This window comes from Sinocyclocheilus grahami, unplaced genomic scaffold (assembly GCF_001515645.1).
Source record: "Sinocyclocheilus grahami isolate Dianchi unplaced genomic scaffold, SAMN03320097.WGS_v1.1 scaffold71.1, whole genome shotgun sequence".
Lineage (NCBI taxonomy): Eukaryota > Metazoa > Chordata > Actinopteri > Cypriniformes > Cyprinidae > Sinocyclocheilus > Sinocyclocheilus grahami.
Window position 1 is genome coordinate 417,387 of NW_015505250.1, and position 14,350 is coordinate 431,736.

Consider the following 14,350-nt stretch of genomic DNA (forward strand, 5'->3'; position numbering starts at 1 on the left):
GTCTTGTGTGTACAAACAACCTCGAGAAGGGAAACCTGATCAGTAATCTGGAGTTCATAAGCCTTGGAAACCCTCTCTGGGTGCTAAAAACATATCGCAGAAACAAAGTGCCGGACTGGTTAGATGGGAATGTGAAACAATACACCTGTTGTTGGACCTGGGAGCGAATTAGGCTATGTCTCTTGAGTGTGCTGTCCATGTTGTGATTCCACCATTATGCGAACTTATTCCCAAGTGAATTAGTGTTTATCTTCGTATTATTGAATGTATAGGTTAAGAATACGCATAGTAATTATTCAAATAAAGAATTCAAATAAAAACGTGTCTGGTTTCACAAAATTTGTAGGCTAGTGTATTGTTCTGGAATCACGAGACTTGGTATATGCTCTCATATTAAGCAGAGATGCATGCATTCATTTTGAAATGTGCCGAAGTCGCTACTGTATTTTTGACATCATCGCTCCTGGCCTGTGATGGTTACTATGGAAACGCAGTGGCGCGAGGCGGGGTTCGCAGATTCAACGCCGGTCTCGCGCACTGCTATGATCAATTCCGTGGCCCGTGCATGACAGCTATTGTCCTCGCGCTTGAAACGCAACACCTGCACGACTAAACTAAAGCCATTTGCGACAGAGGAAAGCATGACAGATAAGGGGAACATCCGAGACGTAAGTATGATAACGATGATTTTAGAGTTTATCGGCCAGAGATTGATTGATTGTGTTGGAACAGTGACGCTTCCTGTGGGCTCATGTATTTGACTCTGTATTGATACATCTGTCATATAAATGACTGCTACATTTATAAATGCTACGACTCGTTTAGATTATATTTACATATTAAAATTGTAAACTGTCATTTTAAAAAAGGATGAATGGTCTGAGGACCTATTCTGATCCTTCTTGCCTCACAGCGATGGGTTTAAGATATCGTGATGATTTTAAATCAGTACATTGATAAATAATTTTTCGTATTTTGCCTGCCTATAGCATCAGATATTTGAATGACACTAAAACCTTATTCCTGCAGGAGGAGGACTATGTTGGGGAGATCAAAGGGGGTCTACGGCCGACCATGAGGCTGGTAGTGATGGGTATTGTTCACAAGCAGCCCAAAAGGTTCGTATCAGACACACCTGTCTGTGCCTTCGCCAGCTCTTGCGTTCATTTGTCCACTGTCACATCCGCACGTCCTGAATGACTTGGTTCGTTGAGGATGAGACGCGCCTTCACTGCGATAACACAATGAGCCAGTTGTATCGGGGATTAAACCGTTTTACCGTCTCCTGTTCACACAGGAGCAAAAGAAAACATGGGTGCCAACAGAGAACACTAGACATAGAACTCATTTTAAATGCATGTGGGAAAACACCAATTTGTGTGTGTGTGTGTGTCTTTGTATAATATTATATGTATAAATGTATAGTATATATATTTTATGTAAATATATTAATATTGTGTAAATAGCTTATACTGTATACATATACTATACAATATAGCCACATGCACAGAAAAAAAGTGACTTAAAATGTAAACATCGAAATTAACTGGTTTTATTCAAGTCAAAAATATTATCACTGAAACAACCTGTATACATTATTTTATACCAACAAGTCTTAATGGGTTAAATCAGGTAGAAACTGCAGGTTACCACTTTTACGGTGTATACTGATAGCAAAAATAAGAAGTAAATAACTTCTCATAACTTAAAATAAGATCAAAACAAATGTGATGTTTGAGCAGGGAATACACATTCTTCTCCACAATTTGAGGAAATGTATACTTTTACTTCTAAAAACAGACTGTAAAATTGTATTGTCAAGTAAGTTATAATTTTTTTGTTATTATTATTATGTTTTTACTATAACGTTTTAACATTGTTTTCAATTAAAATGACTGGTATTTTTTACAGTGCAATACATTTGGTTTTCCAGCTGTTGTTGTCCACTCCCGTCTTGCCAGTGTGGGAAAAAGTTAAATTCCCATGAAGGCTTAGCCAGCCAGATCTGGGGGGAAAAATAAATAAAAACAGACTGGACATGTATGGTCATATTTGGCAACTAGGGGTAACCCAAAACCTGCTGGTTCATAATGTGATTTGATCTGGAGCTTCACAGATCAAAGAGCAGAACTCAGATTCCATAAAATTGACTCTGTTAACAGTCTGTTAAAAATATGTTTGTTTTTAAATTGATGTTAAAAATATTTTTCTGTCTGTCTCTTTAGTATGGTGGTTTTAGTGGCATGCCAGTCTAAAGGGGAGGGGGATGAGGAAATCGAGGGTGATGTGGGTCTGGAGTTGAAGGTGAACTTTTCACAAAAGGCTGTGCTTCGTAACGCTCGTCTGTCAGGACAGTGGGGCGCTTCAGAAACTGCCCTGTCTTTCTTCCCCTTTGCTCCAGGAGAGCCCTTTAAGGTAAAGAGTCAGAGTGTGTTTGGAGGGTTTGATACAGCTAATAAAGTTGAAACAAAGCTGAAATCTTTGGTAATGTCACACCATTGTGTCACAATAATGTTGTTTCCATCTTGTGTCTCTCTCAGATGGAGATTGTGTGCGAGCACCAGCAGTTCCGTATTCTGGTGGATGGGCAGCCGTTGTGTGGTTTCACTCACAGACTGACTCCGCTCGCATCTCTCACTGCTCTTAGAGTCCATGGAGACCTACAGCTCACTAAAGTGGCTTGAGCAAGTGAAGAATTGTCTGTCAAGATGACACAGACTATTCACAGAAGGAACTGAGCTGAGGTTTTAAAATCCTGAATGTACTGTACACAATTGGCTTTAAGTTCCAGAACTCCCTCAGTTCGTTTAAAACATCTAGAACTTATTTCAGTTGGGTCTGTTTGTTTTGATGAACTAATTGCCCATTTTATATAGTTTCTCCAGTGATTTTTATTTGTAGTGGCAAATGAGGCTGTTCATTTTAAAATGGTTTTGCATATGTTTGGACACATTTCTGAAGGAGTTGTGTTACCTCATGTGCACAAATCCAGATAGCATAAAAATTCAAATTAAGAGTGATTTGCCATAAACTAGCACAGATAGATTTCTTTCATATAGTTTTTATAATACATAATGTACTACCTGACATTTTTGTTTGCTTTTGATTAGATATTTAGTTTCTTTGGCTCTTTGATACAGAAGCAAAAGTGCCTTCATTTGTTTCATTAGATGCACTTATACAGTAGAGGACTTTTGGTGTGCTTGTAGCAGTAATTGTTGCAGTTCAAATTTATTTGCATTTACACATTTGGCAGATGCTTTTATCCAAAGCATTGCCTTCAAGATATACATTTGATCAGTTCCTGCATTCCCTGAGAATCAAACCTATAATCTTAGTGTTGGTAGTGACATTCTCTACAGTTTGAGCTACAGGAATGTTTTATTGTTTGCCGGTCTGAAAAATTTGTTATCATTTCAACAGAACAGAGTAACTAAGAGAATAATTTTTGTTTGTTCATTCGAATGTACTTCAAAACAGTATTGATAGCATTAAGAACCTAAGGATTCATAATTGACACCCGATTGTTCACTTTAAAATGCAATTCCCTGCGATTGTATTGATTTGAAAAAAAAGGACTCAAAGTCCATCTGAAGCCTGTACTTGGTGCTGTCTATCTACACACTTAATGCTGCAAATGCATGTGTTAAATAGCAAGGTTTACTTGAATGTCTTTTAACATCTAATAATTGCAATATGTACTGTAAACAGTAAACTTTTCTTAAAGAACTTTTAAGAAGATCTGATTATTTAAGTTAATTAATGTGTGTGCGTGTGCGTTTTTTTTAAACATGAAGACACAAATTTGTATAATGACATGGGTATGAAATAGGTATTACAAGAAGAAGGTGACTTATGAGGACATTACCCCATGTCCCCATTTTTCAAAATGCTTATAAATCATACAGAGTGAGTTTTTTTGAGAAAGTAAAAATGCACAAAGTTTCCTGTAAGGGGTAGGTTTTGGTGTAGGGCAATAATAGCACATACAGTTTGTACAGTATAAAAACCATTACGCCTATGGAATGTCCCCACAATTCACAAAAACAAACGTGTGTGTGTGTGTGCGCATGTAAAAGTGTGCATTTGGGCATGTTTGAAAGAGAGAGAGCAAGAAATATGCTCAGACATAGTGTGTGTTTTAGAACCATAGCCACAAACCAACGGATTTGTGCAAGAAATGAAGTCAGTTCTTTTCCCCTGACAAACAGAAGGCAAGTAAAAACATGCTAACGGTCCATGACAAAACTGCAGGTATGCACATTAAAAATATGATTGCTACATGACAGTTACTCAAATAAAACTTTTATTTTACAAAATAAATTTCACAATGATCATAATTTATGCATTCAAAGTACATTCACTGAATGTATAAGCTTTACCACCTGTATATTATATCAAACATAAGAAAAAAAAAAAAAAACATTACATTTTGGACTGCAAAATCTGAATTTTAAAGGGGTCATATGACGTTGCTAAAAAGAACATTATGTTGTGTATTTGTTGTAATGCAATGTGTTTATGCGGTTTAAGGTTCAAAAAAACATTATTTTCCACATAATGTACATTATTGTTGCTCTTCTATGCCCCGCCTTTCTGAAACGCGTACATTTTAACAAAGCTGATCGGTCTGAAAAGCGAGGTGTGCTCTGATTGGCCAGCTATCCAGTGCGTTGTGATTGGCTGAATACCTCAAGCATGTGACAGAAATGTTACGCCCCTTAACACATTGTCTGTGATGCCGTCTCCCGGCACGGCAAGACAAATCCAATAAAACCCATTACAAACTAGGCATTTGTTGCAACCAGTGGGGACATAATTACTGACTATAATGACTTATACTGTGTTTTTACGTGTTGCGTATCGCGCCGCGTAAACATAAAACCATGTCTGCATTTGTGATCGGAGAAACGACAAACAACAGGCACTATTCTACACTGAATCATCAGTGGCAAATTCTTTAAATATAAACATTTTTCTTATAGGCTGTGAGTCAGAAGCGCCAGACTGTCCTTGCAAAGTTGGAACTGCCCCACTTTATAGAACAGCCTTTGAGCACAGACCCATTGTATGCTACTCTACAGGTTCAGGAAACAGTCCTCCATAAAATGCGTCACACAGCGGGCTTGAGTGAGGAACAGCAGGCAGACTTGAGAACGGCGCGGCCGGCAGATTCAACGAAGGAGCGTCCAGCGGGCTTGCAGAATCATCAGTGGCAAATTCTTTAAATATAAACATTTTTCTTATAGGCTGTGAGTCAGAAGCGCCAGACTGTCCTTGCAAAGTTGGAACTGCCCCACTTTATAGAACAGCCTTTGAGCACAGACCCATTGTATGCTACTCTACAGGTTCAGGAAACAGTCCTCCATAAAATGCGTCACACAGCGGGCTTGAGTGAGGAACAGCAGGCAGACTTGAGAACGGCGCGGCCGGCAGATTCAACGAAGGAGCGTCCAGCGGGCTTGCAGCAACCACATGTGACGAACCCGGGCTTCGTTCACGGTGAAAGCCGATCCGGCGATCCACAGCGCGAAGTTGATGTATTTCCTCAGCGACCAGAACGAATCAGCTCTAGGCATGACGAAGCGGATATCGTCCTCTTTTGGAAGGCCAAACAAAGTAGTTTTGCTTTCACAACGAAACACACAGCGCCTTCTCGACATGGTGGCGGCGGCAACAACAATACTACAGCGAGAATAAAAGTTATGCCTTCTTTCTTTATGTGAACATTTGGGCGGCGTTATGCAAATCTTCCCACATAGTGACGTAGACATGTGGGGGCGTGTTTAAACGAGGCGTTTTAGGAGGGCGTGGACAAGTCTTAAGAATATCTCTTTGGATTTGAGACTTTAGTCTTTGCAACTTTACAGATCTTCTTTATGCACCAAGAGCTTGTAACGCGCCAAAGAGAAAGGAAAAATTTAAATCGCATCGTATGACCCCTTTAAATGGAAATATTCTATATGCTGACTTGAATGAGGCCTTGTGCTGGCCCCACATGTATTACCTTTTTTATTATTAAATTTATATATATATATTGTATTTGTTACTAGCTGTATAACACTGGATATCTGTTTTCTTTGCACATACACAAACACCACATCGACAACTACTAAAACGGCACAAGATTTCTAAATAGATGTGTGACAGACAGAAACATAAATTTAGCAATAACAAACAATTTAGCAATAAAATTAACAATACCAACAATTACCTAATTAAGTCAGTTGTCTAATAGCTTGGATCCAGTCCATCCTCTCTTCGTGTGTTGGGGCCTGGATGTAATAGTGTGTGTCCGTCTGAGTGATGATTTTAAAGAGGTTGCCCTGAACTTTACCTTTAACACCTGAAGATTACAGGAAAGTGACCGTTAGCTTTTGTGTTTTACAGTATTTACCTGTAAATATTACTGCTACCATGACAAGACCCAAATCACTGCTCTTCAGTGTTTTCGGTCTGTGGCTACTTAATTTTGATTCATATCTGGAATTGCTTTGTAAATATTCATTGTGAAACAGGTAGTCATCAGACTTCAGACACTTCTGTGGTGTAACTCTGACTCACCTGACGGTATGCCGTTATCATCCAGAGCAGACACCAGACAGCCACGCAGAGATATACTGCCAACCGGAGTGAGGTCATCCTGAGAAAGGTGGCCATCAGGACATTAACAAGCCAGCACAAAAATAAACATAACTTGATTTCTTTAGACTTTAGTAAAAAATGTACTTATACAGCATGTGAATTGAAGGTTGGCATTCTCACCTTGCTAGGATCATAATAGTGCAGAAAACCAGGCTCTGCCCTCAGAACAAACAATCTCACCTTCCAGTTCTTCACTTTGTGCCCCTGACACACAGAAAAAAAGACTGTTAGCATCACAGATAAGCACATTTCAGTTCAAAACTTCTAATTATAGTGGAGTGCTCACCTGTTTGAGCAGGTAACCTCTCTTCACCACTTTCCCACTGAGTTCCACCGCAGACCAAGACTTCTCTGCTTTCACACTGCCTCTCTTCTGGAAGCTTTGGGACTGTTTGAGAAATCATATCCATTCGGTTTAAATCTAGAATACATAATTACAAAAGCATCGAGTAGTGAATAAAACAACAAGAAAGAGATTTGAAACTTACAAAGCAGTAGAGTGCAGTGGAGTCATCGAGGAACTGTTCACCTAGAGCTGCGTTGCGAAGAGCGTCTGCGCTCCTGACCCCGATGGGCCGCAGGGAGGCCTCGTCCAGCAGTGCAGAGGCTAATGTTACTGCTTCCACACGAGTCAGTGCCAACTTATTAAACACAAACCAGTCCACCGCTGCTGCACCTACACACACAGAAACAAAAAACAGTTAGTTCCCATCTTCAAATTAATCAGAGCTAATATACAGCACTGGAACCTATCATTGTTTAAATCAATCTGCTTGTCTGTGTTTGCAAGTTCCAGACAGGGTGAATGATTCTGTCACGAATCCGGTCTATGAATTTCCGTTCACTCACCACCAGAGGTCACCCCCTCACTACATGAACTCTCACACTACACAGACTGTTACACTATACCTTGGACTACATTTCCCATCATCCATTGCAATGATTGCACACAGCTGTAACCAATCACACGCTCACCTGAACGCTATTACACACACTATATAACATCTACCCAGATCCTACTCAAGTCGCCGAGTATTGTCTGTGTTTACTCTCCTAGTGATAGCACTTTACGGAGCCAGTTCTGCTAGTCATAGTCATAGTCATAGTCATAGTCATAGTCATAGTCATAGTCATAGTCATAGTCATATCATAGTCATAGTCTCGCCTTGCCTGTTTTCCTGTGTTTAGAATCTTGCGTGTTTTCAGATTACCCTTTTTGTCTTGCTGTTTCAGACTCTGTTTGCCCCTGCCTCGATTATTGCTATGTACCTTGCTATGTACCTGGATTATCTCTCTTTGCCTTGCCCTGTTGGATATTGTTCACCGTCAATCGACCCACGGCTGTTTACTGGACTGCTCTTGTGTTTTCCCCCGTACCATACCTGTTCGCTGGTGTTTTGACCCTGCCTGTGTTTGTGACCACGTCTTTTAATAAAAGATTTGCACATGGATCCGCACGTCTCATGTTCTGGTTACTCCGTAACAGATTCACTCAACATATTCTTTCAATTACACTGATTTAAACAAGCAACTTGTTGAAAAGAAAATAGACAAAGTAACTAGTGATATTGGTGTCTAAAAGGCAAGGGAATCATGTTATACAGTCAAATATACAGTTGTACATCGTACACACACAGTCCACTATACCTTTAAAGTTTGGTGCTAGAATTATTTTTTCTTGACAGAAATTAATACTTTTATTCAGCAAGGATGCATTTAAATAATCAAAAGTGAAAGTAAAGACTTAGATTACATAATGTATTTCAAATAAATGCTATTTTATGAGCATCAAATCAGCATATTAGAATGATTTCTGAAGGATCATGTGACATTAAAGACTAGAGTGATGGCTGTTGAAAATTCATCTTTGCCATCACAGGAATATATATATATATATGGTAGAATGGTAAAATATTTCACAATATTGCTGTTTTTACTGCATTTTTGATCAAATAAATACAGCCTTGGTGAACATAAGAGACTTCTTTTTTTTCTTTTTTTTAATCTTACCAACCCCAAATCTTTGAACAGGAGTGAATAAAAAAAATACGATTCCGATATCAGGAGAGAATGTTTTATTGTGTTAGATCAGTGTGTTTTTTGGAGTGTCTGACCTGAGAAACAGTTGGTGTAAGAGCTGCCCTGCTCAACATGACTGCATAGCCGGATACCAGTGTGTACGTCATACATGGAGTCCACCACCTGACTGATATACAGAAACACGTTTAAATATGGAGTCACAAAAACATGTTTGCATATATTGAAAAACTACACACATAGCTACCTGAGGTTGACGTTGTGAAGCTGGAGTGATGTGGAACCTTTCATTTGTGATGGGGAGGGGGTCTGTGCATGATGAGAGCTGAGGTTCTGTACCGCTGCACCAATCGCTGCAGCCCATTCGTCACGTTCCTCCCTAGTGCAAGCCTCTAGAAAGTGCTCCTCTGAAGTCTGCAGCTTCAGCACCAACTGCAGAGTGTAAAATGTGGTTACTATGACAAAAGCCTTCAGTCGCATCCCTAAACAAATATTTTAGTTTTTCTGAATTGCTAAAACACATTTCTTGAAACCATCACTCATTTTGTCAAAACCTTAAACACAAATCCAAATACTCAAACTAAATTCACGAAACCTCTGACTCTTCCATCAAAATCAAACAATCACTGCAAAACCATTTTACTTGCACACAAAATCAAACGGTGCTCTCAGATCACACACACACACACACACACACACACACACACACACGAGTAGATTTGCACATGGATCCGCACGTCTCATGTTCTGGTTACTCCGTAACAGATTCACTCAACATATTCTTTCAATTACACTGATTTAAACAAGCAACTTGTTGAAAAGAAAATAGACAAAGTAACTAGTGATATTGGTGTCTAAAAGGCAAGGGAATCATGTTATACAGTCAAATATACAGTTGTACATCGTACACACACAGTCCACTATACCTTTAAAGTTTGGTGCTAGAATTATTTTTTCTTGACAGAAATTAATACTTTTATTCAGCAAGGATGCATTTAAATAATCAAAAGTGAAAGTAAAGACTTAGATTACATAATGTATTTCAAATAAATGCTATTTTATGAGCATCAAATCAGCATATTAGAATGATTTCTGAAGGATCATGTGACATTAAAGACTAGAGTGATGGCTGTTGAAAATTCATCTTTGCCATCACAGGAATATATATATATATATGGTAGAATGGTAAAATATTTCACAATATTGCTGTTTTTACTGCATTTTTGATCAAATAAATACAGCCTTGGTGAACATAAGAGACTTCTTTTTTTTCTTTTTTTTAATCTTACCAACCCCAAATCTTTGAACAGGAGTGAATAAAAAAAATACGATTCCGATATCAGGAGAGAATGTTTTATTGTGTTAGATCAGTGTGTTTTTTGGAGTGTCTGACCTGAGAAACAGTTGGTGTAAGAGCTGCCCTGCTCAACATGACTGCATAGCCGGATACCAGTGTGTACGTCATACATGGAGTCCACCACCTGACTGATATACAGAAACACGTTTAAATATGGAGTCACAAAAACATGTTTGCATATATTGAAAAACTACACACATAGCTACCTGAGGTTGACGTTGTGAAGCTGGAGTGATGTGGAACCTTTCATTTGTGATGGGGAGGGGGTCTGTGCATGATGAGAGCTGAGGTTCTGTACCGCTGCACCAATCGCTGCAGCCCATTCGTCACGTTCCTCCCTAGTGCAAGCCTCTAGAAAGTGCTCCTCTGAAGTCTGCAGCTTCAGCACCAACTGCAGAGTGTAAAATGTGGTTACTATGACAAAAGCCTTCAGTCGCATCCCTAAACAAATATTTTAGTTTTTCTGAATTGCTAAAACACATTTCTTGAAACCATCACTCATTTTGTCAAAACCTTAAACACAAATCCAAATACTCAAACTAAATTCACGAAACCTCTGACTCTTCCATCAAAATCAAACAATCACTGCAAAACCATTTTACTTGCACACAAAATCAAACGGTGCTCTCAGATCACACACACACACACACACACACACACACACACACACACGAGTATATAAACTCGCCCGCACCCGCACTCGCCCATCAAGTGCTGTCTCGCGCTGCGTTGGGTCCCACGATAGTGCAGGTCTCTACAAATAAACACTACAGAGCATTCATTAGACACTACAGAGAAAAATGGAGAACACAGCATCCAGCACATTACAGAAATTTTATTAAGAGTAAGAGTAAATTTTGCAATTCTGTAAAAAAGTATAGTAATTGCAACAATTGAATATATTGTATAGGCCTACTGTATGTACTGAAAGAATAGTATTGTGCTGAATATTGAATAGTACTGAATGTTTGTATATATTCAGCACTTGGATACTGCAAAAATACTGCAGTCCAACTGCAAAGGCCAAAAAGGTCAAATAAAACTCTAAATTAATGTTACACTCAAATACTGTAAGTTGCGCAATCGTAAAATCAGGGTCAATGAGAGATTAATTCTGTCTCAGCATCATGTCTTTGTGCTGGAGTCCGGCCTGAGGACTTTGTCCACATCACAAGTAATGTAGTCTTTTTTGCTAGACAAAGAGCAACCCTCTGGTGTGACAGATCCAGCCTCGATAACACTCTCTAAACCTTACTCTTTCTCTCCTCATCCTCCACTTCTTACATGTACTCTTCCTCCTCTCCTTCTCAGATTGTTTCCATCTGTTCGTTTAATCATTCAGTCACCTGTGCCACTTGTGCACTCGGAACTGGCTCATATGTTGTACAGTTGGCTTGATCACATCATTAGAAACAAGTGTGAACAATTTTGAATCGTTGTGTGTAAACGATGACAACTGTGCTTTAGTTGTGTTTAACTTTTGCCGCTTGTGCTTAGCATTTTGCAGCGCAAATGCATCACAGTGTGATAAGCCAATGAGAATGTGTTTAGAGTTTTGCAAAAAGAGTGCATGAGATTTGCAGATAGAGCCTAACTGCCTGAACGTGTTTAAGGTTTAGCAGAAAGAGTGCTTTATTCAACAAATTGGTTTAAGCTAATGAGAATTTGGTTCTGAGATTGAGGTTTAGTGTTTTAGTAATTCAGAAAAACTGTAAGTGTTAAGCACAACACAGCACTGTTTTTTTATTTTAATGAAACTGGCACAAATATGAATTAACATGCCACATAAAACTCCATCACTCTGGTTTTGATTACTGCTGTTACACAATGTGGAATATAAATCAAATACATCTGAAAGATTTACTGGGGGAAATAAAGCTGTGTTCCTGACATGCTAGCGCATGTTAGCACTGCAAAACAAAATAATGAAATGTTAATAAAGCATAACCTGAGGCTGCAGCTGTTCTGAGACACTCCTAGTGTTTGGTTCAGTGTTCAGGGTGTAATCTGAACTAAACCACTGATGAGCCACTTCTCAAAACTATCTGTTTGTAGACTAAATAACCAACTGACCTTACAATATCTTCAGACATCCTCTCAAGTGAGGACTATAAAACTAAAACTGCACTATAATTTTATATGAATAATATATAAAGTATTTACAATAAATAAAATTAAAGCCATTATCATTTAACAATAACATTAACAGCTTTAAAACCTAATTTGTGGTATGTATTATATAATAAACTGAGTATGACATTACTAACTTTGTTATGTCGACTTACTTGGGTCGACTTGGGGACTTGATCTAAACGGAACGCGCGCGACCGCCGTATTGTTGCTATGGTTACTTACCTCATAAGTGAACTGTACTTTTATGATCGCGAGTGTCTATTTAGTGCATGTAGCTTTTGTGGCTACGAAATTTTGTTGGAAATATATAACGTCAAACACTACTTACCGGTCTGTTTTCGTACTCCAGGTAAGGACATGTGATTTTGGAGTTGCTCAACATTATGGTCCCTCGATGGCAGGAATTCCGTTTGCTGCCCTCATATTTATAATACAGAAGTCTGTCAGGTTTAAGTACAAACCAACGAGCTTTCCAATTTTGAACCACATGGCCCTACAAATGAACGTCGTGCGTTAATAATACAATAACAATTATGAATTCATTTGTCAGTATGGGTATGGATAAAAAAAAAAGTTCAGTCTCTTACCCTTTTCACCAGAAACCCCTCTTTAAGAACGCTGTTATTTTCTGACTCAGTGCCCATGTTAACTCCACTTCACCAGTCTAACTGTAGTCTCGATAAGCAGGTGAGCGCTTCATGAGGTGTTTTATAGCTTGCTGTCTTGGACTGTGAGTCATTGAGCGCACCTCATCGGCGCCCCCGGGTTTTAGGGCACACAATCAACACTGAGCAAGAAAACTTGGTCTGGGCATGAGTTTGATGAGAAAACATCAAAATAATGTTGAAAAAAAAATTTACTCGTAAAGTTTAATTAAACTAGAATCAACCAAATGTGATTCTATTCCATCTAAAACAATGATGACAACTCTCCGTTGGGAACTCACTGAAGGGGGGCTGCTGTCATGAGTCACCAAGACGCAGTCAGACTGAGTCACTGATCTAGTTCAGGTGAGATTCAGAAATTCACTGCCCGGATGTTTGTTTGTTGCTATGGCAATGCAGCTCATGGAAATAGCGTTTTGAAAGTCATGTACAAATTTAATTTCACTGGTCAAAACTGTAAACACTAACCGTAACAGTACAACAACTAACATTAAGAAGCTACTGTAGGTTACATTATATAGTGTTTAATGTTTAGAATAAATTCAGATCATTAGAAATGTTATTAATTTAATTTATGTAGGCTACAGAGAGGAGACCAAGGTTAGTTTTTGTTGTTGTTGTTTGTTTGTAATTGTCAGCATAGCTGTTATCGTATAGCCTAGTTCTGAATGTTTCATCAGAATATTACAGAATTCTGAATGTTACTGTTAATGTAAACAAGTCAAACAAGACCAAAACTACAAATCAGACGCACACACGAATTTTGACATAAAACTGGAATTTGCCAACAGGCATGAATAGCTATGCTGAGACATTCTTACACAATCTATGTGTGGATCATAAACTCAGAAATTAGCGGCCATGTTCCTACATGAACTGTGTGAAGATGGTAGACTACAGCGGGAACACGGCCAAACCGCAGTTACCAAAAAAAAACGCTCTTTCCTTTTTTCATTCCCTTTGTAGTGCACTAGATGGTGCTCTCGCGCAGCAATTGAGTATTTGGGAACTGACGACTCAAAACTGATTCTGTGAAATATTTGCACAGCTTACTTTTGTTATCTGTTGTTTGGGGTAAAACGATGCCGCTCCATAACATAAACCAGATCCATTCAAAATCCCCTGACTGCAGTTCATGTTTCATGTGCTTGTAAATCTTAATGAAAGTTTGAAAACATGGGTCAGGTGGGGGAAGGTGTAGTTGGTGCGATGATGCAGATAAATCAATTCTTAGTTTGAAGAAGTTTGTGAGGATTTCAGATCCTGGACTCCCGGACCTGCTGATCCACTTTTAATTGAAACACACAGGACAAAGGTACACAGCCCCCATGGTCACAGCTGTTTGTGTTTGTGTGTGAGCGCGCGCCTGAGAGAGAGAAACATTCCTGCCATGTTAACTTGAATGATTACCATATCGACTTTTTTTCTATCATTTCTTAAGTTTATTATTATTTATTTTTTGTCACTTGAAGTAGACTTTTGCAGGGGGGGGGGGGGGGTTTTTTTTTTTCTT

General features: G+C 38.8%; 2 protein-coding genes across 2 annotated transcripts; one reads left to right on the forward strand and one right to left on the reverse strand.

Annotated features, from left to right (window-relative positions):
* The first annotated feature begins 541 nt into the window (after positions 1–541).
* LOC107585488 (galectin-related protein B-like) lies at positions 542–3,121 on the forward strand. The gene is made up of 4 exons (XM_016272518.1): positions 542–668; positions 1,030–1,118; positions 2,226–2,415; positions 2,541–3,121. Exons 1-4 carry the CDS (start codon positions 642–644, stop codon positions 2,682–2,684), a joined length of 450 nt encoding a protein of 149 aa, XP_016128004.1. The 5' UTR covers positions 542–641; the 3' UTR covers positions 2,685–3,121.
* Positions 3,122–5,892: 2,771 nt separating this feature from the next.
* LOC107585533 (pleckstrin-2-like) lies at positions 5,893–12,901 on the reverse strand. Its single transcript, XM_016272580.1, has 9 exons — positions 12,760–12,901; positions 12,501–12,665; positions 10,246–10,430; positions 10,076–10,167; positions 7,134–7,321; positions 6,932–7,033; positions 6,766–6,849; positions 6,565–6,643; positions 5,893–6,346 (listed from the first exon to the last, which is right to left on the reverse strand). Exons 1-9 carry the CDS (start codon positions 12,814–12,816, stop codon positions 6,219–6,221), a joined length of 1,080 nt encoding a protein of 359 aa, XP_016128066.1. The 5' UTR covers positions 12,817–12,901; the 3' UTR covers positions 5,893–6,218.
* Between the last annotated feature and the right edge of the window lie 1,449 nt (positions 12,902–14,350).

Bases quoted from the DNA above. Each gene is read 5' to 3' on its own strand.
- LOC107585488 (XM_016272518.1), top strand. From the start codon at position 642: ATGACAGATAAGGGGAACATCCGAGAC. The intron at 669-1,029 runs GTAAGTATGATA...TTATTCCTGCAG, and splicing joins ATAAGGGGAACATCCGAGAC to GAGGAGGACTATGTTGGGGA. The intron at 1,119-2,225 runs GTTCGTATCAGA...CTGTCTCTTTAG, and splicing joins GTTCACAAGCAGCCCAAAAG to TATGGTGGTTTTAGTGGCAT.
- LOC107585533 (XM_016272580.1), bottom strand. From the start codon at position 12,816: ATGGGCACTGAGTCAGAAAATAACAGCGTTCTTAAAGAGGGGTTTCTG. The intron at 6,850-6,931 runs GTGAGCACTCCA...TCTGTGTGTCAG, and splicing joins GAGGTTACCTGCTCAAACAG to GGGCACAAAGTGAAGAACTG. The intron at 6,644-6,765 runs GTGAGAATGCCA...CACCTTTCTCAG, and splicing joins ACTATTATGATCCTAGCAAG to GATGACCTCACTCCGGTTGG.